This window comes from Colletotrichum tamarilloi (genome assembly GCF_030869305.1).
Source record: "Colletotrichum tamarilloi strain Tom-12 chromosome Unknown Scaffold_123.1, whole genome shotgun sequence".
NCBI classification, from domain to species: domain Eukaryota; kingdom Fungi; phylum Ascomycota; class Sordariomycetes; order Glomerellales; family Glomerellaceae; genus Colletotrichum; species Colletotrichum tamarilloi.
In genome coordinates this window covers 13,607-35,835 of record NW_026849506.1, presented here as the reverse complement: position 1 = coordinate 35,835, position 22,229 = coordinate 13,607, and the positions used below count along the sequence as shown (strand labels likewise).

Here is a 22,229-nt window from a genome sequence, read left to right as displayed (position 1 = left end):
GGCAACGGCTACATGGGAGGAAGAGTTTTGCATACACTCTGGGGGTTCCAAGAAACTCAAGGCGTTCAGCGTGAACTTTGGGGGAGGAGGTCATTAGACGTGATTCTTTCTTTTTATTTCATCTATTCGCTTTTTCGCCATGTGAATGGCCAGCGCTCACTGTACTCTACCCGGCCTACCTTTTATAGGTATGTGAGAAAAGCGGCCGAGATGTTTATAGTCTCGAACTGCTTGACAAATACCACTTATTCATGGAAATATTTCGCCCTCCCTTGTTACTCGATGTCTCGAAAATTTGACCTCCCATGCCCAGCTTGCTTGCAAAGGAATGGGTTCCTGCCAGGGTTACAAGTGTGGCTCGGCGGCGGCGGCGGCGGGAGCGACAGCAGGAAGGGCAGCATCGATGGCGGCGACGGAAGGTTGGTTGACAAAATCTTCGCCAGGACTGGCCCAGCTGTAATTCCGCCATTCGCCCAAGGCCGGCCACATTTGTTCCGTGACCAAACGCTGAATCTTGTCAAGTCGACTGGCTTGGGCACCGGCGGGATTTGACTGGTCACTCTGGGCCGCAAGCTCGCGCATCATGCCCTGCCAGGCAAGGAACGTCTCTTCCAGTTCCGACACGGACGTGACACCCATGACGCTAACACCAACCTTGGCAGGGCCGTTGTACGTGGGCGGCAACAGCTCGCTGCCAAAGGCACTTCCTACACGTGCCCAGTTCGCCATGGCCCAGTACAGAGCGAGCTCTTCCATCTTTTCGTCCGCGCCCTCGGCGATTCCAACCAGGCTCTTGCATAGCTTGCGTAGGGGACTCGGAGCCGGATGCCAGCTCGCCATGGGCCCATCATCAACGCCGCGGGTGGTGAGCAGACCCATGCTCAGCATGCTCGCGTTGGTCACGACACCGACGCCGGCATCTTTCAGCCGTGTGAGGATCGCGTCGCTACCGAGGGTATCGTTCTGGATGCAGAAGTGCGAAAAAGATTGGACAGCGTCGACGGGTTCGCCCGTTTCGCGGAGGATCCTTTCAGCAAGCTCGCAGAGGACGGGAACGGGATAGCCGCAGATACCGACATAACGGACTAGGCCCTCATCGCGGAGGCGGCGCAGCTCGCGGACAGCGGCGACGACCTGGTCGGGGGTGACGAATTCTGCGTCGTGGGTATAGACCAGGTCTAGGTAGGTGGTATTGAGACGCTCGAGGCTGCGGAGGACGGAGGCGCGTATCCAGGCCGGGGAGTAGTCGAACTCGGTCGGGGCGATGCGGCCAGCCTTTGTGACGAGGAAGTAGGAGTCGCGGGGCGGTGAGAGGGTGCGTAGGGCGGCGCCGAGGATGGTCTCGGAGGGCCCGTAGTATGGGGAAGTGTCGAATGCGTTTACGCCGAGTGATAGGGAGCGGGAGACGATGTCGACGGAGGGCATGCGCGAAGGGTCCGAGACGTATTGGTAGTTGAAGGTCGCGGTGCCGAGGATCAGAGGCGGCAGGACGGCGGACAGCGGCCGGGTTGTGGTTGTGCGTGGGGCCGCCATTTCGGGGGTGGTATTCTGCGCTCTATAGATAGGAACCGAGATTTAGCTTCGAATGAGAAAGAGAATTGGTAACATGTAGCTTCGATCGACTGCTCGCTAGTAGAGACCTGCTGCAAAAGCTATCGTTGCTGGCCGTGACGAATGGTACACAAGGCCCGGCGGCTCAAAAGACATCGAGTCGAGCACGTCAATGATTGATAGTCAGGGTTCCCCCGCGTGCCTGAATGCCCGAATGCGATTTGCCCCGCCGGAAAGGTGGGGGAGTCTTTCTTCCTTTTCTCTTTGGGGACTTTCTGAAATCGGACTGGTCTTGTTCTGGTCGCTCCGGATAGGACCGAATAGACTGACGCGGAGCTCAACTCTAAAATGCTGAGATGAGGTTCATGGTATGGTGACTTGGTTGATGGGTAGCTTGATTTCGTGGCCATGACCATAGCTAGAGACTTTGGGGGGTAGCATACTAAGTGATGAGGTCTATCTCAGTAACCACAGATTCAACTTGATACATCTTTCTCGAGTTGCATGGACATGCCACGAGCTTCGTGAAGACCGGCCATATCAGTGACATTGTGGGGGCTCAGCGTGACGCGCGGGGTTCTGGAGGGGAAGCTGGGGTGTCGGGGCTTCTGGGACTATGTACCTTGCCATGTTTGCGGTGAGGGCCGAGGTAGGTAGGTACCTGGACCTAAGACAAATGGAAAGAGTTGCTGCATCTGGAACAAGATGGCTGTGACGATCGAAATATGACAATGGGTGGATTTGTAGAGGGGACGATGGAGGAAGACAAGCACCGCTGGGGGTTTGCAGGAAACAGAAGATGGGTAAATTCGATCTTGATTCTCAACAGGCCACCAGCGCCTGCCGCACCTGCTCCTTCGCATTGCTGCAGGCCAAGAGGGGTCGCTTGTTCTTCCGGGACGAGCAGCGTGCCCTGATGATTCTGATACCACTACCAATCTTATCTTATCTCTGGTCTTATCGATTACCGGCACCTCAGGTTCGCATCGTACTTCATCTCAAGGTACCTAATCACGATGAACCACACAACACGTAATCCGTGGAGCTCCCGGTCATCTTCCAGTTGCAATATTTTCAAATTTTTCCTCTCTTGAGATTTCTTTCAATAACACCAATGGTGTCTATTTGACCGGCTGACTCCGGGGAAACCCTGGCATAGTGAAATGTCTCTAGCAACGCGGATTTGTTTCCAAATTCTGCCCGGATCTCGTCGTCCAGTGATGAGTCCATCAGTCTCCGGGTAACCATATCGTGGTATCTTGAATTGCCTGCACTCTTTTGGATTTTGGCTAATACTCTATCAGGTAATGCATGGTATCGATTACAAATCGATCTACTCGCACTGGACGGCAATTAGCCTGAAGATCCTGCCAAGTGAGCTCTAAATACATCACCTCACTTCTCCCTATCAACCACCCAAGTGGCCTTTCACAGCCTCGCTTCCTTCAGGCTCTACTTGTTCTGCATCAATTTATTGTCTCGTTCCAACAGTAATGGCACCAATGTTACTCTACGAGTCTGACTCATATTGGCTGTCCACCATCCCTCGTCCGACCTTTTGATCAGCCGGTCAGCCGCCCCTATGGAGAATCTACCCCCTCGCCGTTTACTCAGTGGCCTACCTAATTTGAACTCCGAGACAAGTGTCTGCTTGGGACCTATGCTATAATCTCTCACCCATCACTTGGTACTCTTTCGAGAGTCGATACCTACCTGCTGCCCCTCCTAATGTAAGGCCTGTAGGCAACTTTCCACCCATCGGTGTGGCCTCCATCTCCCGAATGATTGCCCGCGATGATCAGATCGTCGCTATTCATGGCGTTTGGGTTCCAATCTTCAAATGGCGCTATATGGCCGCCTTCGTTTCCAACCCGTTTTCCCCTCTATGGTAAAGAATCATGACCGGCGTCTCGAGAGCATTCATCCGCCTTGGCAAATAAATGGCTTTCAGATCTTCATATTGGCAACCATCTTCCCCTTCCCTTCTCGTACCATATTTTGTGACAATGTTGTTGCACCCGGAGTGTTTGGTCTCATATCTGTCTACTATTTCCATACGACATGACTTCCTCTTTCGTCGCTACGCAAGTCGACATGGATGAATGGGTGATTGCTCCGAACCACCGTTGATTATGGCAAATGCTGGCGTTAGCCTTCGGCTGGACTCCACTTAAAGACTTCAAACCCGCTCCTAGAGAGTCATCATCCTCATCAGAATGTTCCCATATTACCAAGGCCTTATTTGAAGACGAGAGAGTGAATCGACCGGCAGAGATCATGCGTTGGTTTACCACTGCACTCAGTGCTGTGGCGCTCATTAACTCGGGTAGGTTTTATTACCACTCGTATCTTAGGGGCTTGTACTAATTCATAGGACAGTAGCCATCGCCCAAGACTAGTCAACATACTGCGACAGTCTAGGGCGTTGCTTCGCTTCTTATACCAACGCAGGCGGCATTACTTACGGCATAGCCATACCTGAAGGGCCTGCGACGGGTCAACCATATGAAGCCATTGTTCGGATCACTGCCCCCATCGAGGTAGGATGGGCTGCCTTAGCCTGGGGCGGCTCTATGACATACAATCCCTTAACAATCGTATGGGTCAATGGCAAAGACGTGGTCGTCTCTTCTCGAATGGCATTGTAATAACCCAATTCGTTCCATGGAAACCGCTTGATCACTGACAATTACTAGTGGCTACTTCACTCCTCCACCTTACGAATATGCCGAGTACACCGTTCTCCCCGGCACTGTCGTCAATGATACGCATTACTCCGCCACGGCTCTATGCCGAGGTTGTACATACTGGGCACCATATGGAAACGATCCAACATCTTTGGACCCCAACGGAGAAAACTACTTGGCGTTTGCTTACTCTGGCGTGCCAGTTGATGACCCGACTGCCAACGACACAACTTTCGGCATCCACGAGCGCGCAGGACACTGGATGCACAACTTCCGACCGGCTCAGGCAGTCAATTTTGAATCTTGGGCAGCGGGCAATTCTGAAGGCGAAGGTCCGACCAGCGCCGTTACCAAAACAGCGCTGCTGACCACCTTGTCGACATCCACTTTGCATAGTACCACGACTCCCAAGACCAATTTCACCAGGACAGGCGTTTCACTCAGCAGCGTAACGGCCACTGTCTCATCTCCGCGTTCCACTTCTACATCGTCCTCCATCGTGTACAGCGCCCCTGTGTCTCCAGTTCCCAACTCGTGCTCTGGCGTCAGCGCCTTCAGATTCGGATACCAAACTGCGAGTGGCTGGAAGGCCGTTAAGCTTGCTGGATCTCTGACAGGCCCTCGCGAATTGGTCGTTGACTCCGAGGGCAATTTACTCGTCGTACAATCGGGCAAAGGTGTCACGGTTCACACCTTTGGGGCCGACGGCTGCATCTCTTCCACAAAGACCCTGATCAGCAACCCCTCGCTAAACCATGGCATCGGCTTGACGCCTGATGGTAAGACGTTGTACGTCACCTCCATGACTACCGCATGGTCTTATGTCTACGACGCAAAAGCTCAAAGCGTGAGTGCGCAGACTGTTGTCGTCAAGGGAATGCAGCAGGGAGGTCACCCAACACGCAACCTCGTCATTCCGCCGGCAACGCCGCATCTGCTCGTCATCCAGCAAGGCTCTTACAGCAATTTTGACTATGAATCACTCAACAAGGCAGTGGCACGTGCTGTAGTCAAGGTGTTTGACATGCGCAGTGTGCCATCCGGCGGTTATACATACGCCTCTCAGGGGTGGTTTCTTGGATGGGGCCTGCGCAACGAAGTAGCCCTCGCAGCGGACGGAAACAATGCGTACGTCCTAACTTGTCCTTTTGTTCTTTCTTATGTCGGTAAACACATGTAAGCTGACAGTAATTGTTAAAGGATTTGGGGAGTGGAAAACAGCGGTGACGACTTCGCCCGCACAGTCAACGGCCAGAGCTACGACATCCACAACGACAACCCAGCAGAAGAGCTGAACTTCCGTAAGTCGCCATATTCTCCAGTCAAACAATCCAAGACAACTCACAACTCGTCTAAGTTGGCGATCCTTCTCAACCGAACGACCAGTGGTACGGGTACCCGACCTGCTTCACTGTCTGGGAGCCGTCCGTCATCAAGGACAAGACCTTCAAGGTCGGGCAGCAGTTCGTCGTCGCTCCCAACGGCACCTTCAACGACGATACTTGCACTCAACGCTCTGTGGCACCCAGACTTTCGATCCAAGCACATAGTGCGCCCATAGGCGCCGTTTTCGACAGCGCGTTCCAAAACCTGTACGTCACGATGCATGGCTCGTGGAACAGGTCACCTGCTACGGGATTCAAGGTGTCTGTGGTGCCGTTCACTCAGCTTACCTATGGTGTATATGATCCGGTTGCCGCTCCAGACTCTAAGACTGGTTATACTGATGTATTTTGGAGCACAAACGTCGGAAGCTGCACGGGGTCGACCTGTTTTAGACCTTCCGGCATTGTCTTTGACAAGGAATTCTCGAGGTTGTTTGTGGCCAGTGACAACACCGCGGAGGGTGAACTCTTCATGCTCGTCAAGTCTTGAGACAGGTACAACTCATTGCTTGCAGAAGGAAAGCCGTGCAGACCAACTTCAAGATAACCAATCGCATAACTGAAGTCCATCTGTGACAAGCTAAATGTCCTTGCTCCATATTTATCCACAGACTGTGTGAATTCAGGCTGTGATCATCGTATCATCCACCACACGCAGCCGAAGAGGCGTAGTAATGAGATGACCATCGCCAAGTTATCATACATTGTTCTCATAATTAGCCTGAATCTCCATAGGGGGCTGCCTGGATAAAAAGATGAATTCCTAGTCTGGCATACGATGTACCCAATTATATAGCCTTCAACGGAGTAGCCCATCAGCATACTTGAAACAAGAGATACGATTGCGACAGTGCCACATAGGTTCCAGCTGGTGCGGCTAGTTGATATGCATTTTATTTATCTTGATTTAAATTGAGTGAGCATGGACCAAGAATGAATGTCTCGTGATCAACGTTTCTTGATGCAAAACTCGCATGACAAGGAAGACCATAGGCAGTGTCTCGTCATCCGGGGACAAGATCGTTGTCTGAGTTTAATCACGATCCTGCTCTCTGTTTATACCAGTCGCCGATTCTACGGAATCGCGGAAAGGAGCATCATCTTGCAAGAGATGTTCAGAGAGATCTATCAATTGGTCAGGAAATCAGTGTGATGGAAGACAGGGGGCTTCGACCTACTATCGAAATCACTCCGTCTTGTTTCAATGGCACCGAAGAGCGCGTCCATGTCCTCCAGCTCCCGACCCTTGGTTTCGGGAAAGAACGCATATATGGCCTATAGCACTGATTAGCGTTTAGGGATTTCATAGGCAATAAGTCCGAGGTTTTCATACCGGAATGCAGATAATGTTCACGACCATGAATATGAAGTAGATGTTACTACCCATATATCCGATGCCCGCGGACCACACCATGGTGACGATAGAAGAACCGACAGAGGCACCAGCGGAGGCGAAATTCAAGCCTCGTGCTCGTACCGAGGTGGGAAAGATCTATAGTCATGTCGAGGTCAGTGGTTGTCTCAAGGCACGGAAGAGGGCATCATCGAGGGGTACCTCTGTGTTGTATACCCATGCCGTTGGCCCAAATCCCAGAGAGAAGCCAATGACATATACAAAGATGAAGGCTACGCAGATTATATCGGTGGCTGGGCTTTTACGCTGAGGGTCTAGAAGAGGCACGGCTCCATTGATCTGAGAGAAGCTTGTCAGCAATTGCAGTCCTTGCACATGGGTTCCCGTAACCTTTCACCTACCAGCAGTGAGAAAGCCATGATGATGCAACCAGCAACGAGGCATTTCCTCCGTCCAAACCGATCAATGATAAACATCTCGAGAACCGTGAAACCTATCTTGACCGTTGATTCGGTAGCGCTGATTAGCAACGCAGTATGGGAGAATATGCCATGTTGCTCCAATAGCCATGGGAGGAAGTATTTAATAGCAGTAGCACCACAACTTGAGGCCATGAATTGTAGCAGGGTCGCTCGCCAGAGACGATTAAACAGTGGCTTTTGTCGGAATAAAGAAAGCCAGTTGCTGCCGGATTGATGGTACTCGTCGACGCTCTTGATGATGGCTGAGAATTCATGCTCAATTTCGTCGTCGTCGAAACTTCCTTCGCGGAGCCAGCGAAGGGTCGAGCGTGCCTGGTCTTTCCTTCCATGTTCGACGAGCCAACGGGGACTTTTTCAGTGTTAGTACAAACGGTCTTCTTTGGATTGGAGTACTGACGTTTCGGGGACCCAAGGCAACCCAAGCCCAAAGATCATTGCGGGGATTATCTCCAAGAGGATAGTCAGTCTCCAGCCATAGAAAAGGCCTGCATCGGAGGACCAAAATCTCATGAAATATCCAACCCTGTCATTGTTAGAGGTTTCTCAGATGGAGGCAACATTGTCTTAATTTACCAGAAACCCAGCGCTATGCCAGCGATGAAGCCGACGTGGTTCAACGTTACAAAATAGCCGCGCTTGTGTGCTGGCGATATCTCACTAGAAACCCGATCAGCGCCTACGCATTGAAATGAACTTAGAACGTCTCACGCTTGGTATAACGGCACTGAAGTAGACACGACGGCAACTCCAACGCCACTGATGAGTCTTCCAGCGAGCATGGTGCCGCGAGCTGTATCGCCACCACTTGTGGCTTGCAATATGGCGCCAAGGCAAACGAAAGCTGTTCCCGACAAGGCGGCATACCGACGACCAAGCCAGTCAGTAATCGGATGGGAAATGCAGAGATAGCTGATGAAGGTTCCAGTGTAGTAGATGCTGACTACGGTTCCGATTAAAGCGCGTGTTGGCTGATGTTGAGCTTCGCGCCAGCCTGAACTGACTATCACTGAAGACAGTATGCCAATGTTGTATCTGTATTGAGTAATTAGGATCCGCTAAGCTCTTGGAACCACCAGATGGCTTAGGGCCCCGGTTCTCTTATCAAAACCCAACGACATGTCGTGTCTTCGATGGCTCGCCATATTTAGTCGGCTAGGTGGAGTGGAGGACGAACTTACCCCCAGACAGATGCGCCAATGCCGAGAAAGATGCAGAGAAAATAGAGACGCGACTCGCCAGCGCGTAATGAAGCACTAAGCCAGGCCATATCGATGGGCGTAAACTTTGAAGGCGCGGTTAGAGGGGTAAGCGGCGGATGGGCACAGCAGGCCGGAGGTGCGCCTTGCGGCAAGGAGTTGTTATCGATGGCTTGTCAGTATTGAGGAAGGCCTTTACTGACAAACTGCAATGTAGTTTCAACACAATTGGAAGCGGGGAGATGTAGTTGGACGGCTACTTGAGACATTATGCAATTCCAAGGTGAATCGCGGGGTCGCTTGGCCGAGACAGGTTGGATCATCTCGTGATTATGTAAGACACCTTCATGCACCACCGCTAACTTACTTTTACCATTCAAAAGACAATGTTTTGTGCTGCTTGAGTACTCGGTGAGTTTCCTGAAGAATAGTCCTGATCAGCACAAGTGCTGTGATTTCGTTTGACATAGAGAGCATAAGTTGAATCAACGAACACTTGGGGACGGTTGAGACCACCAACCCATGGGGAAGCTGCTCCTCTTCAGCTGATCAATATCCGCTCTTGGAGGTAGAGCGTAGCCGCACACTCTATGCGCCATGATAATGAAAGCGAAAAGTCTACTACATTATCATCTACTTGGTGATTCTGACCTGAGCGTGTTGCCGATCTCAAACATAACTCTTTGAATCAGGTGTAAACCACCTGAGGCCTCAAGATTATGTACCGCCACCGATGTTACAGCCAGCTGTTGCCTCAACAGCGGTCCTCATCTGAAGTCATGACGGCGCATGGCCGCTTATAGCGTATCCATCATTCATACATTAATTTTACAACGAGGCTTTTCCTCCTTACAAACACACACTCTATCGAGGCACATACCCCGAGAAGTCGTACATCCCATTATGATCCTGCAGTCCCGAGTTCCAGTCGAGGAATTGGGGCTGCCCATTGGCGTCAATCACTGGCGCATATATGCTCATATTGCTGGGTGATGGCCCTGACGTCGGCACCATGGTGCCATCATGGTAGCCCCAGAGTTGAGCGGCCATCTCCGGCGTCATCCCATTTGCCATTGGCATGAGTTCCGCCTGTTGGTCGAACATTGGCGGCTGCTGAGACAATTGCTGCTGCGAATGTGACTGCTTCTGCAGTGGGGGAGAGCCTCCGAGGCCAAAGTCGGATGCGGGCAGCTGTTCTATTAGGGGCTGCAGCGTCCTTGGCGGGGCAGAGCCTCTGAACTCTTCCGGGGTTGATGACGCCCTTCTGACTGTTCGAACACTGTCGGAGTGGGCGAGCATACCCTGCCCGTCGAACCCGCCTCCAGGGAAGATGGCGACAGACTGGCTATCTTCCGAACCCTCGTCAACGTCTACACCCGAGTCTGGACGAGGGACAGTGCGAGTCAAGTGGCGTGGGGCCAGGAGGCGGGACGGTGATGGCTCATTCTTTCGATTGCTTCGGTTCGAATAGGGCATTTTCTGTGCGTTGGCGATGCACTGTTCAATAACCTGGATGAACTGATTGCGATAGATGTTCCCGATGGTCTCCAACGCTTGGGGAGTCATGCCCTTGTTTCGCAGGCTATCCTCGACATCTTTCAGACTGTTCATGAACTGGTTCTGCAGTTCAAAATGCTCGATAACGGGGCAGAATTCTAGTCGGCGTTAGTACCTTGGGGTTGGAAAAACTGTGTTGGACGGGAGTATATGGCATACCGAAAGGTTGAACCCTGTAGTCATCGTCGTCAGGGAACAACAGGTTCCAGATCTCCTTCCATTGAACCTCAGTGCTCATGCCACTGGCTCGCTTCCTACTGAGAAGCTTCGTCATTGTAGGGCCGTCGATGCCGGACTCTGGGTCGTGGTCGGAAACGTCACACATCTGCTCCTTTGGTAGACGCTGGTGATCCCTGAGATCCTTCTTGCTGGGGAAGTCTCGGTTGCAGCGGTCGCACATGAAGGATGAAGGGTCATTGCGCTTATGTTGCTTGACGATGTGTTGCCTAGCAAGCGTCAGAGCACAGCTCGTGAGCTTCCAAGTGTCGGGTACTCACCTCAGCTCGGCAAACTTGGGGAAGTAAGTCATTGCACACGAATGGTGCTCTCTCACGTTGAACCTATGCGGGTTCCTCTTGCGAAACGGACAGCTCAGTCGAAGATCTCCCTCTGCCTCTCGTGGTGTTTGTCTGGCCCTCTTGAACGGCACGCTTGAGTCTCCATCGTCATCCGTCAAGTCATCGCCATCATCATCCCCATCTGCACGGCCGGTGTCGCCCTTCTTGCGCTTGCCGTTTTGGGACCCTCGACCTGACCCTGATCTCCGAGCTAGAGGCAAGGAACCATTAGACGACGTGGATTGAGTGTGGGTTAGTTGTGTTCCGGCGGGGAATCCATTGAAAGCAAATCTCCCAATGTCTTGGATAAATCTGAAGACGAAATGGCGGAGGAAGGCAGGTGGCATGGTAACCTCTTCCAGCTCCACACCGTAAGTGACTTGCAAGACATAGTCGAGAACTGCATCGGCTTCTTCGTTAGAGAAGTCAATGGGTGTTGGGGTGATGGGTTCCCATGCACGCGAGAGACGATCGGAGCCGGAGTCGAAGCTCATCCTCTCATTGAGGGGCCGGGGTGGCACCCGCTCTTCGCGGGGTGACTCGGGCGTTTCGTCCGGCGACGGCGGCCTATCCTTGGCATAAGCATCGCATGTGGAATAGCACCGCTCTCACGGATCAAGAATTACCTTGGGGTGCCCGCCGTGTGAGGCAAGTCAGTTTGCTCGTCTTCATCCGGCTCGATGATGTCCATCCGCGGCAGTGGATCCTCCTTGTGACCCGCGCCGATGGATTCCGGATACGCCGGAAACCTCTCGCCCATGATGGAGTCCACAAACGTCGATCCCGAGTCGCATGATTCTCTGTAACGATGTCCGCTCGTACCGGACCGCGACGCAAGAAACGGTGTTGGTAGGCGCTCAGGGCCATCAATATCAGGAGTCGTAGCCCTTGTAAAGGTCGATGAGGTGGGGGACATGGGCATTGAACAGGTCGTCGCTGAGTCGGGGACATGAGTCGAGCTCATGGTCGATGAGGTCGGCGACCGGTCACGAAATGTCTTCCCATAGACGCCTGAGATGATCTTCAGGCCCTCGGGACATTTTTGCTGGTGGTGCACAGGTTGCGACAGGCGAAAGTGGTGTTCAAATGGTGGTGAGTGAACTACTTCCTCGATTTTGGCATGCGAGGCAAAGGTTGAATCCCGGTGACGTGGCTCCCGAGGTCGGATCGGGATCTCGACCGTGAACGACTGCTCGTCGCTCATCGTGACTGATACTCTTTTATCTGCTCGAAGTCGCTGCTTCTGAAATGCTGACGCGTCTTCAGCGAAAGCTGAGCCCGGAATGACACTTGTACCCGATTTACTGGGTTGGCCTTGACATTCAGTTCTCCGGCTGCCCTTGCTCAAGAAATCCCTTCTCGAAACCCGTCCGTCACTTGTCGTTATGATGGCGATGAGAACAAGACACTGAAAATGATTAACGAGAGTGATGAAAGAAGACAGAAAAGCGAATGGAATCGAGTCTTGGGATGCGACACTCGAAGAAGGGTAATTCCCCCTCGGTCATGCTGTTGCCTCCAGACTCAGCCCCCCAAACTATGCGGAGTACTTAGAATGCGAACCATCTCAGCATAACAAGGGTGGGCTCAGCTGGAGGCTGTGATTGGATCATGACCACGACCGTCGTTGGCGCAAGAAACAAGTTTCTATCATTGGACAATGCGGGCGTGACGGACGAGGATGCCTCCCCTATTTCTGGCGCGCAGCTTGCTGCAGGCCAGCATACCCCCTTTAGAAGAACTGGACCTCTGATTTGCTTGTGGCAGATGCCGTTCTGCTTCTCTGACAGTGGCGGGCAGGCAGAAACAATGTTTCTGCCAGTGTGGCCTGTTAGGGATATACTTATAATTAGCTCAGTCTCGCTCATGAAGGTCCCATGAAACTTGGTATTTCCCTAACAGCTACGAACGAGATCAGCAAGCTTCGTCTCAGGGCGCCGACCCAGGCGTCCGATATATCCCAGCACTGGCACCGTCAGTGCGCCTGTTCGACTGCCAGAACTGGCAATCAGCCCTATGAGGATCGCGTCTGTCCAACATTGCGACTCCATTAATGCACGCCATCGCGACTTGGTGGATGTCGACAATCGTCTGGACCTGAAGCGTTCCAGCTTCAGTTGAGATTAGATCGGCCAGGGTTCTCTGGTTGCCCCGTCGCAGGCCGGCCGCCGGTCCTTCGAATTTGCCCTGCCATTGGATAATGGCAACAACTGGTCCATTGCGCAGGCGGAGTGTATCGTCTACTCAATGTCAGAAGCGGAGCCAATGTCGAGAAGATGCTAATTCAACCTCCTTCGATCCTCCCTTGGTCTTTAGGTATGGAATTGAGCCTGCAATTGAGCCTCACGAATTCATCATGGTGGTATTATAAGAGCGGGATGGTAAGATGAAGGTCATGGCAGTAACGAGGGCAACATTGGTCCTTCAATTCGCAAGCGTTAGGAAGGCGTAATCGCGAATCCAACTGCGGATAATTCTCAACCTAACCACCAAAGCCAATTGCATCGTGACCAAACCGAGACCTGTACTTTTCTCTCCAAAATTGGCCGACCGCTACCCCAGAGTCGATCCGAACCGAGCGCAAACCTTGAAACTCTCGAGGAAAATAGTCTAACGAATATGTCACACTCTAAAGCCAGCTCAAGCCAGAGCCTAGTAGAGTATCCCACCGGGTATGAAACATATCAATTTTCTGCCTTTGAGCAACCGCACTGACAATGCAATATCGACAGATCTTCCCGTGCCGCTCCCTATAGTGTCGATCGTTTCATGGTCGAGTCATCTTCCTGGACACAATTGAGCCAAAGAACCGGCACTCCCCGCACGACTTACAACGACCTCATGCAATCAGACCTCGACAGCCTATTACATCAAGCGAAGCAGCGGCCACGGATAGCCAATAAATGAAAACGAGTGAAGGAAGTCGAGCAATTGTACGATACTGCATTACTGCTCGCTCACTTGGTCGCCCCAACAAGCATCTCGATTGCAATGCATGTACAAAGGCGTGGAGGGTCAAAAGAGGATGATTCCCGCGCCTAAGCGAATGGTAACGGAAATATCGGAGCGTTGGGCTTGTTGTATTCTTTGCTGTGTCACCTCGGAGACGCAATGAAGGCTCTCGATGCATGGCAAGACGATAGAATAGTTATCTTGACTAGTGAGATGGCAGGCCACCTCACCCGGGTATGTAGACTGCTATTCGCAGAATTATGTACGATGAAAGCATATGTGCTGTTGACCACAGGTCCAATATATACAGTGAAGACTCAAAGGAAGTGTTTGTTTACGCATCTCAACTCCATCTCAGATGCAATGCCTACTCTGCTGTATCTCGAGCAGGAACATGTAGGCATTTGATACCGGATGTGAACCAGCATGCGTTTACTGGAAGAGCTCAACGGTGTCGAAGATCTAGGACATGAGTTAGCATAGATACTTATAATTCAAATGATCTATAGTTAAAACTTACGACGCTGGGGCTCAGATAAGTGTCACCACTGCTGCCGGAGATGACATTGATGGTGATGGTGTTGGCTCCTGAAACGAGGGTGCCGGCAGGGATGCTGACGTCGTAGACCTCGCCGAGGCCGCGGTACGCACCACGAGTAACGCCACGAGAGTCAATCTTGGTGGGCGCAGCAGGGGCCGGGCCGGTCCAGCTGTTCACCTTGGCCTGGGGGCGGCCACTGGCAAAGGCAAGGGTGGTGGCGATGCGGAGGGTGGCAGCGCCAGGGGCGGAAGCGAGGTTGAACTTGATGGTGACGGGGTTGTTGACGGCGGTGAAGATTGCCATGGGGAAGTCGCTGACGGCAGATGTGCCGACGGTGTAGGTGAGAGGACCCCAGCTGCTCATGCGGCTGTCAGAGGGGTGCATGCGGAGCTGCTTGTCGGCGTTGCGGAAGCCGGTAGGCTGGCCGTCGTACTCGCCAATCTTCCAAAGGGTGGTGCGGGCAGCGAGGGTGCTGGCGATGTTGGCAGTGGTAGTCTTTCCAGCGGAGACGGTGACGGAGCTGGTGGCCACCTTGAACTCGGTCTGGTAGAGGACCATGGTGTAGGTGCCGGGCTTCATCAGAGGGGAGGTAAAGGCGCCGGTGGACGAGGCGTAGGTCCAGTACTGGGCGTTGGCGTTGTACCAGTGGACAACACGCTGGAAGCTGCCGGTGATGCCGGAGGCGGTGCCGGAGACGGTGCCGCGGCCAGAGGCAGCGATGTAACCCTTGAGGCTGAGCTCGCTGAAGAAGTCGTAGTTGAAGTCGGTGTTCTTGGGGATGCCGGAGCGGGAGAAGGACTGGACGTAAGGGCCGTGCAGACCCATACGGTAGGCCTCGGTCTGGGCGTGGTTGCTGTTCATGTAGTTGTACAGGTTGGTAGAGTCACCAGCGTTGTTGGTGTTGATGTCGCGGAAGAAGGGGCCGCCGGAGGAGAGCTCGAAACCAGTCTTGGGCTCGACGGAGACGCAGACGTGGATTTCCTCGGGGCTGGTACCGTAGACACAGCGGACCTTGTCATCGATGAAGCGCTCGCTGGAGTAGAACTTGGATCGGGTCTGGCCGCTGACGACGAAGACATCGGAGCCCTCGACGGTGGAGCTAGAGCCGGCGGTGGTGGAAACAACGCCGAAGGGGTATTCGCTGGGGAGGGTGTCCTTGTTCAGACGCGAGATCCAGCGGAGCTCACCAATGTCTGGCTCTGCGGTGATGTAGGTCGCCATGTAAATGTTGGCCTCACCCTCCTTGACAATGAGGTAGTGTGTAAGAGTCGAGGTAGTGCAGGTCACCTTGATGACCTTACCGGTGCTGGCCGTGATAGTGGTGGCCTCGACGGTGGCGGTTCCGAGACCAGAGCTGATGTGGCTGCCCTTGCTGGCATACTGGAGCTCGTTGCCACGGTACTTGATGGAGTTGATGTCACAGCTGGACTTGGAAACTTGGAAGACGAGAGTGTTGGATGAGCCGGCATCGACAACGAAGTTGCTACCCGAGGTGGTAACGCCGAAGGCGGCCAAAGCAGAGGAGGCGAAGGAAAGGATGGTGAAGAAGAAGACCTGAAGAAGAGTGTTCAACGCCATTTTGGCTGTAAAGGGGCTGCCCTTGCCTGGCGAACTAGAGAGAGTGAGAGGGCGAAGTTGGAATAAGGTCAAGCAGTCATAGGACAAGAGAGCCTCCTCCTCCTGGGTTTCTAGAACGAGGGCGATCGACTTTGTTATAAAGTCAAGAACAGTTCGTCTGGACTTGGCGCTTGGCACCCGGCCAGCGCACATCTTGGGAGGCCGGGACAATTCCTCGCCATGCTCAGTGCTGAAGGCCCCTTGGTCTCTTTCGCGGGATTCCAACTTCCAAGAGCGGGCGTCCGCCGGAGAGGTTACCTCTCGCAAGGGCTCGTGATAAATTGCAACAGCTTGTTGATTGGCGGAATGATTGTTTCATGGGCCGGCGACCAGGGCTTCCTCGCCGTGGCTGCGCGAGATAGATCACGAAGGGTGAAGCGGAAAGGGTGAGGGACAGGGCTCGAGAAACCAGGGTTTGCCCAAGTCCCGCTCCGGACGGGTGGAGGAAGAGCAGGGAAAAGGCATGATTGATGGGAATTGGGGACGACTTGGCAGGAACCCGCTGTAGCTGTGTGCCGTAGGATTTACATAAGAACGTTGTCTCTGATCTTTGCTCGATTGGACGGCGGATCTGGGAAATAAGCATTCGAGGTTACAGTGGCATTTGCGACTCCTAGCTGCTCGCGCTCGCAACAATGATGGCACGGAGAGTGATGATTGCGGGGAAGTTCATAACCACTCCAAAGCTCAAGGAAGCTTGCTGAATCTAAAGGCAGACAATTCAACCGAGGGGACTTTAGCTTAAGGTACTTTACTTTGGTGCTAACACCCTGCCGTTGTTTGGAGAACGCAGGAAGTGCTCCTCTGACGGGCTGTCGGCGGATTGTCCCCTCGGTCATCTTTATTGTCAAGGTGAGGGGATGAACAGTTGAGGAGATGAAGGGCTGACGGTGAAATTGGTCCGCAGGACAAAAGGAGACATTGCCGGGGGCAGTCCGCTGCAATATGCCCGAGTGAGCCAGGAATGAGGAAGAATGTTCAGACGAACGGCAGGCCTGTTGCATACTGTAGCGTTCGCCATGGACATGAAAGCATAAGACCAGACGAACCAGCGGCGGGCAAGGCGCTGTAAGTCCCGGAATCTCGGGGCATTCTACGGTCTACCCCAGATTCGCACCGGCACAACGTGCAGCTACGTAGTAAGCTCTTGACTCGGTGCTGCAGAGACGGCAGATGAATTGCGGAGTGTTGGATTAGAAGTCCAATTCGACCGCGGCATACGGCCAACTACGCAGGGGCTAATTAGGGGCCCTATTTATAATTATTATAGCTAGCCTAACCTATAGTTAGAACCTCCTTTTTATACTTATATAGAAATTTATATAGTTTAATTAATCTCTTTATTAACTTAAAATTCGAACTAACTACTTTATAATAAAAATATTAATATTAATTAGTAATTAAATTTTATTATTATAAATTAGTAAAATATCTTATTATATAAAAAAAATAACTTTTTAATATTATATAAAATAGGAAATTCGTATTAATTAATTTTATAAAAATAAATAAAAAAGGAGGCGATTTTTAAATATTATACGGAATTAAGTAATTATAGCCTTTTACTATTTATAAAAAGTCGACGTTTATTATATTAAATTACGTTAATTAATAGAACTACTTAAATAACTAGTTTTTTACTATTATTTTAAATAGCTTTTTTACTAAATAACTATTTTATAGCCGGCCCGTAATTAGAAATTAACTAGCTAAATTAGTAAAAAAAAATACTTACGTAGTAACTACTTACTTAATTAGTTAATATAATAAATAAGCTTAATAATATAATATAAAAAAATATTACGTAATTAAAAAAAAGGATTTCTAAACGTAAATATTTTTAATAAATATAATAAGAACTTATATAGGAGTTATTAAGCTAAGAGATTTATAATATATAAAAAAGCTTAATATTTCGAAGATTTTATAAATATAACTTTAAAATTTACGATTTAAACGATCTCTTCGTAGCCCCCTTAACTACTTCTTAAATATTATTTAGGAATATAATATAAAAAACGGTTTAATAAAAAAAAAAGAGATTTAAAAGTTTTAATAATATTAAATTAAAAATATTATAAATCTTAAAAATTAACTTAAAAAAAAAGTAACTATTTTAAAATAGTTTTATAACCTCTTATTAAAGTTATAATTAACTTAAAAAAAGGTTAAAAAAATATAGTTTTAAAAAAAAAAAAAGAATTTTTTAAAGGGTTATTAAAAAGCTCTTTTTTTATACTAAGCTCTTAGTATAAAATTATTAATTTTAAAAAATTAATTAAATAATAAAAGGGATTATTAATAAGTAATAATTATTTAATAATAATTAAGTTACGAAAAAAACTACTTAAAAAATATAAAATAAAATACTAAAAAGCTATAAAAAAAAAGACTTTTAAAATAATTAACCTTACTTAGTATAAGTAACGAAGTAATAAGTATTTTTAATAAGTTTTTTAAATCCTCGATTTTATAAAAAAAAGAGCTTAACTTTATTAACCGTACTTAATAGCCTATTTAACTCTTAATAGCTTATTTAGCTCCTTTATAAACTACTTAGTATTTATTTCTAACTATTTTTTTAGAATATTACCCTAAAAGAGGTAAATTAAAAAAATAAATAATTTAAAAATTATAAAGAGTATAAGGCTTAAGAGGTTAGAAATATAAAGAATAATAAAAATTAATAATTAATAAAAATCCTAAGACTAATTATTACGTTTTTTTATAATAATATAAACGTTTATTACTATTATTAAAAAAAGAGTTATTAAAGCTTATTTTTTTATATTAAATAAAAAAGAGGATCTTAATAAGTACGATAGTTAGTAATTTAAAAAAGTAATAATAATTACTAAAAATAATAAAAACGAGAATAATAGCGAGATAGTAAAAAGAAGTAGGAATTATTTAAATTTTAATAAATTCGTTAAGTAGTAAAAATATAGATTTATTATAACTAATATATAAATTAAATATATTCTTATTAAAATTAAATATATTAATAATTATTAATATAAATATAAACTAGAGTACGACCCTTAGTAAGTTAGGGTAAGAAAAAAGAAGAAAAAACCTAATCTTAAATAGAATCCTAATCCCTTATAAATAAGTAAATATTAACCTAGACTATTAAGGGACGTAAATATATAAAATTGTAAATTAGCTTAATAATAAGTAAATTAACGTAGTATTAATCTATTTAACTAAGGTTTATAAAAAAAAGGGGTTATAGGGGTAACCCCTATTTTATAAAATCATAAATAACTTTAGTTACTAGCTAAATAAATAGTTTATAAGTATAAGTTTAGGAATTATAAAAGTAGTTAATAAATTTTTTTATAAATAAGGGGTATTATTAATGTAATTATAATTATAAAAACTATACGAAATTTTAGTAATAACGATTATAAAAGAGGAATTCGTACTATAGAACTAGGTATAGATTAATAAAGTATATAATTATTTTAACGAATTTAGAAAAAGAGTAAACGACCTAGTTTTCCTTTTTATAATTACTAATAGTAATTTATTTTTATAAAAGGATATATAAAAGTAAAATATAATACTAGACGTATAATAATTAATAATTCTATTTATTTTAATTTATAGCTCGTTACTATTATTAATACGAAATTCGGTACTAATTAGCTAATAAAAAAAAAGTAAACGACCCGAAGTTACTAATAGTACGTAATAATATAAGAATTATATATAAATATTAAAAATATAGTAATAAATACGAAGTAATTTATAGATTTTAAAAAGATCTTTTTAAAAAAAAATTATACTCTAGGGGGAAGTACGAGGTCTTATAAAAAACCTTAATAATATTTTATAATTATTATAAAAAAGTTAGGATTAGGGAATATTAATATTATTTAGTAATTAATATTATATTTATAAGTAAATCCTCTAATTATTATTACGAAGTAGTACGTAATTCTAATTAGAACGACTTTTTTAATATTATTAATATAATTTAAAGCCGCTTTAAGACTTATAATAAGAATCTAAAGCTTCTATCTAAACTATAAATAATTTCTTTTATATTTATAGTTAGAATAATAAAAAGAAAATTATAAATAAAAATTTTAAAAGAACTTATTAATTAAATTAATAAGCTAATAAAAACCTAACTAAATAAGGGGATTAACAAGTAAAAAGTTAGATATTTTTATATTATAGTTTAGTATATATTAAAAATAAAAATAACTTTATACTAAGTATTTAGAAACTATAAGATACTTTACTCGAGGCTAAAATTTAGTTTTAATATTAAAATAAAAATACTATACTAAACCTATTTCTAAAAGTATAACGGCCCTTATTAATAATATTAAATTAACTAAATATATAATAAAAAAAAAAAGAGATTAGGTATAATAATCGTTAATAAAAAGGCCTAGATTTATTAAATAAGTAAAGATTTAACTTATAAGTAAGGTAATAAAAAAAATAATACTTTATTTATAAAAAAGATAAATATTAGTTAAGTAATTACTCTAAAAAAGAGCGTACTAAATTATATAAATAGTATAAAAAATTAAGGGTAATAAATAATAAAACTAGCCCTTATTAATTTAGCTAATTTTTTATTATATATAAAAATAGATTTAGGGGTATAGAACTTAATAATAGTAATTAAAATAGTAACCTAGAGTATTTACTTTTCTTAAGAAATTTAAAAAATAAAGAAGATCTCGCCCCTTATATTAATAAATTAAATTATAATAAAATTAATAATATTAACTACTTATTTTTTATATTATTAACTTCTAGAGGATATATAAGACTAAATAAATAAAAAATAATAAAAGCTCTTAATAAGTAAGCTTTTATTTATAAATAATAAGGGAAGGTTTTTTAAATAATAAATATAGAGGTAAATAAAAAAACGAATTTAATAGTATAGAATTTTATTTTTTTAATACTTAAAGAGAAAATATTATTTTTATTAATATTAAAAAAGAAAAATAATACTAAGTAATTTTAAGAGTAGCTAAAGGGGTCCTTTTTATATTATTTAGATTATTTAAATACTAAGCCCGTATAAGTATTTTATATAAGTAAAAAGTACGGCTTAAATAATTTTTATAAGATTATTCTAAATACTAAAGTATTATAATAGTTAATAAAAAGAAAGGGGTAATTCTAAGTATTATAGAAAATTGTATTAATAATATTTAATATATTAATAATAAGTATTATAAGAATTAGCTTTAGTTTAGGTAAAGAAATCGTTACTTTAAGTATAATAAAAATAAAGACGTATTTTAGAACGATAATTTTTTATATTCTATTCGTTAATACCCTATTTCTCTTATATTTAAAAAATATAAATTAACTAAGTATTATATTTAATAATATAAGGAATAGAATCTCTAGTAATAAGTACTTTAAAATAGTTAAACAATAATAGGGATACGTATTTATAAAGCTTATTAATAATACAAAGTTAGTTAATTACCTAATGGAAAATAAGTTTAAATAATTATATTAAAAATTTAGGTACTTATTAGTTACGAGGTTATATAACGTTTTAAAATAATTAGGTAATAAGGATATTAAAATAGGGGTATTAGAGTAGTTAATAAAAATATATTACTAATACTAAATAAATACGCAGAGCTTATATAAATTTAAATTTAAATTATATAATAAGTTTAATTTTAATTAAGAAATCGTTATTAATATTTTTTATTTAAATAGTTAACCGGTCTTATATATAATCGACGAGGCTATATTATTTTAAATAGGGTAATTCCTCTAGGATTTATAAATAAAAATAGTATAAATAGCCCTATAAAAAAGCTAGATCGATATATATTAAGGATTATTAAATAGTATTAAAACTAATACTAATACGAGTTTTAAATTAATAGAATTTAAGGAAAATATAATAGCTTATAGTATATAATTAAAAATCGTATTTATAGAAGCGTATTATAATATTAAAAAAATAAAAAAAGTATATTAATAGTTAAAAAGGGCGTTTAGGATTATTAAAAAGGAAAATCCCGATTATACTAACGATAAATATTTCTAAATAGTATTTAAATACTATAATAATACTATAGGACTTAACGGTCTTATATTAATACTATTAATATTTAAAGTATACTTAAGGATGATTTTAGCTTTATTACCGTTACTAAACATAAATTAATAAGCTTAAGTATTTAAAAAAGTAATATAAGCGCTACGTAAGGTAAGTATAAGAAGGTAAGTTAATAAGGTAATTATTATATATAATAAGCTTAATATAGGGGCTAATTTAGATATATTTCTAAATTTAAATATATAAATTTAGTACGAAATTACTTAGTAATAAGCTAAGTTATATAAAT

The 22,229-nt window shown here is 44.9% G+C and overlaps 6 protein-coding genes across 6 annotated transcripts; 3 read left to right on the top strand and 3 right to left on the bottom strand.

Annotated features, from left to right (window-relative positions):
• Positions 1-345: 345 nt before the first annotated feature.
• CTAM01_14449 (L-galactose dehydrogenase) lies at positions 346-1,533 on the bottom strand (the record flags this gene model as incomplete). Its single annotated transcript, XM_060530449.1, has 1 exon — positions 346-1,533. One exon carries the CDS (start codon positions 1,531-1,533, stop codon positions 346-348), a length of 1,188 nt encoding a protein of 395 aa, XP_060374956.1.
• A 2,591-nt stretch (positions 1,534-4,124) lies between these two features.
• On the top strand, positions 4,125-6,113 carry CTAM01_14448 (the record flags this gene model as incomplete). Its single annotated transcript, XM_060530448.1, has 4 exons — positions 4,125-4,195; positions 4,248-5,366; positions 5,439-5,539; positions 5,596-6,113. The coding sequence occupies 4 exons, from the start codon at positions 4,125-4,127 to the stop codon at positions 6,111-6,113; spliced, it is 1,809 nt and encodes a 602-aa protein (XP_060374955.1).
• Positions 6,114-6,656: 543 nt separating this feature from the next.
• Positions 6,657-11,973, bottom strand: CTAM01_14447 (uncharacterized protein; the record flags this gene model as incomplete). The annotated part of the gene is made up of 12 exons (XM_060530447.1): positions 6,657-6,748; positions 6,802-6,898; positions 6,957-7,115; positions 7,179-7,316; positions 7,379-7,808; positions 7,857-7,982; positions 8,033-8,116; positions 8,168-8,491; positions 9,536-10,310; positions 10,372-10,658; positions 10,710-11,336; positions 11,396-11,973. The coding sequence occupies 12 exons, from the start codon at positions 11,971-11,973 to the stop codon at positions 6,657-6,659; spliced, it is 3,717 nt and encodes a 1,238-aa protein (XP_060374954.1).
• A 1,565-nt stretch (positions 11,974-13,538) lies between these two features.
• On the top strand, positions 13,539-13,676 carry CTAM01_14446 (uncharacterized protein; the record flags this gene model as incomplete). Its single annotated transcript, XM_060530446.1, has 1 exon — positions 13,539-13,676. One exon carries the CDS (start codon positions 13,539-13,541, stop codon positions 13,674-13,676), a length of 138 nt encoding a protein of 45 aa, XP_060374953.1.
• A 477-nt stretch (positions 13,677-14,153) lies between these two features.
• On the bottom strand, positions 14,154-15,840 carry CTAM01_14445 (rhamnogalacturonase; the record flags this gene model as incomplete). Its single annotated transcript, XM_060530445.1, has 2 exons — positions 14,154-14,183; positions 14,242-15,840. 2 exons carry the CDS (start codon positions 15,838-15,840, stop codon positions 14,154-14,156), a joined length of 1,629 nt encoding a protein of 542 aa, XP_060374952.1.
• Positions 15,841-21,067: 5,227 nt separating this feature from the next.
• Positions 21,068-21,226, top strand: CTAM01_14444 (uncharacterized protein; the record flags this gene model as incomplete). The annotated part of the gene is made up of 1 exon (XM_060530444.1): positions 21,068-21,226. A coding segment is annotated over one exon (159 nt), but the record flags the coding sequence as incomplete, so codon positions are not given.
• Positions 21,227-22,229: the final 1,003 nt, after the last annotated feature.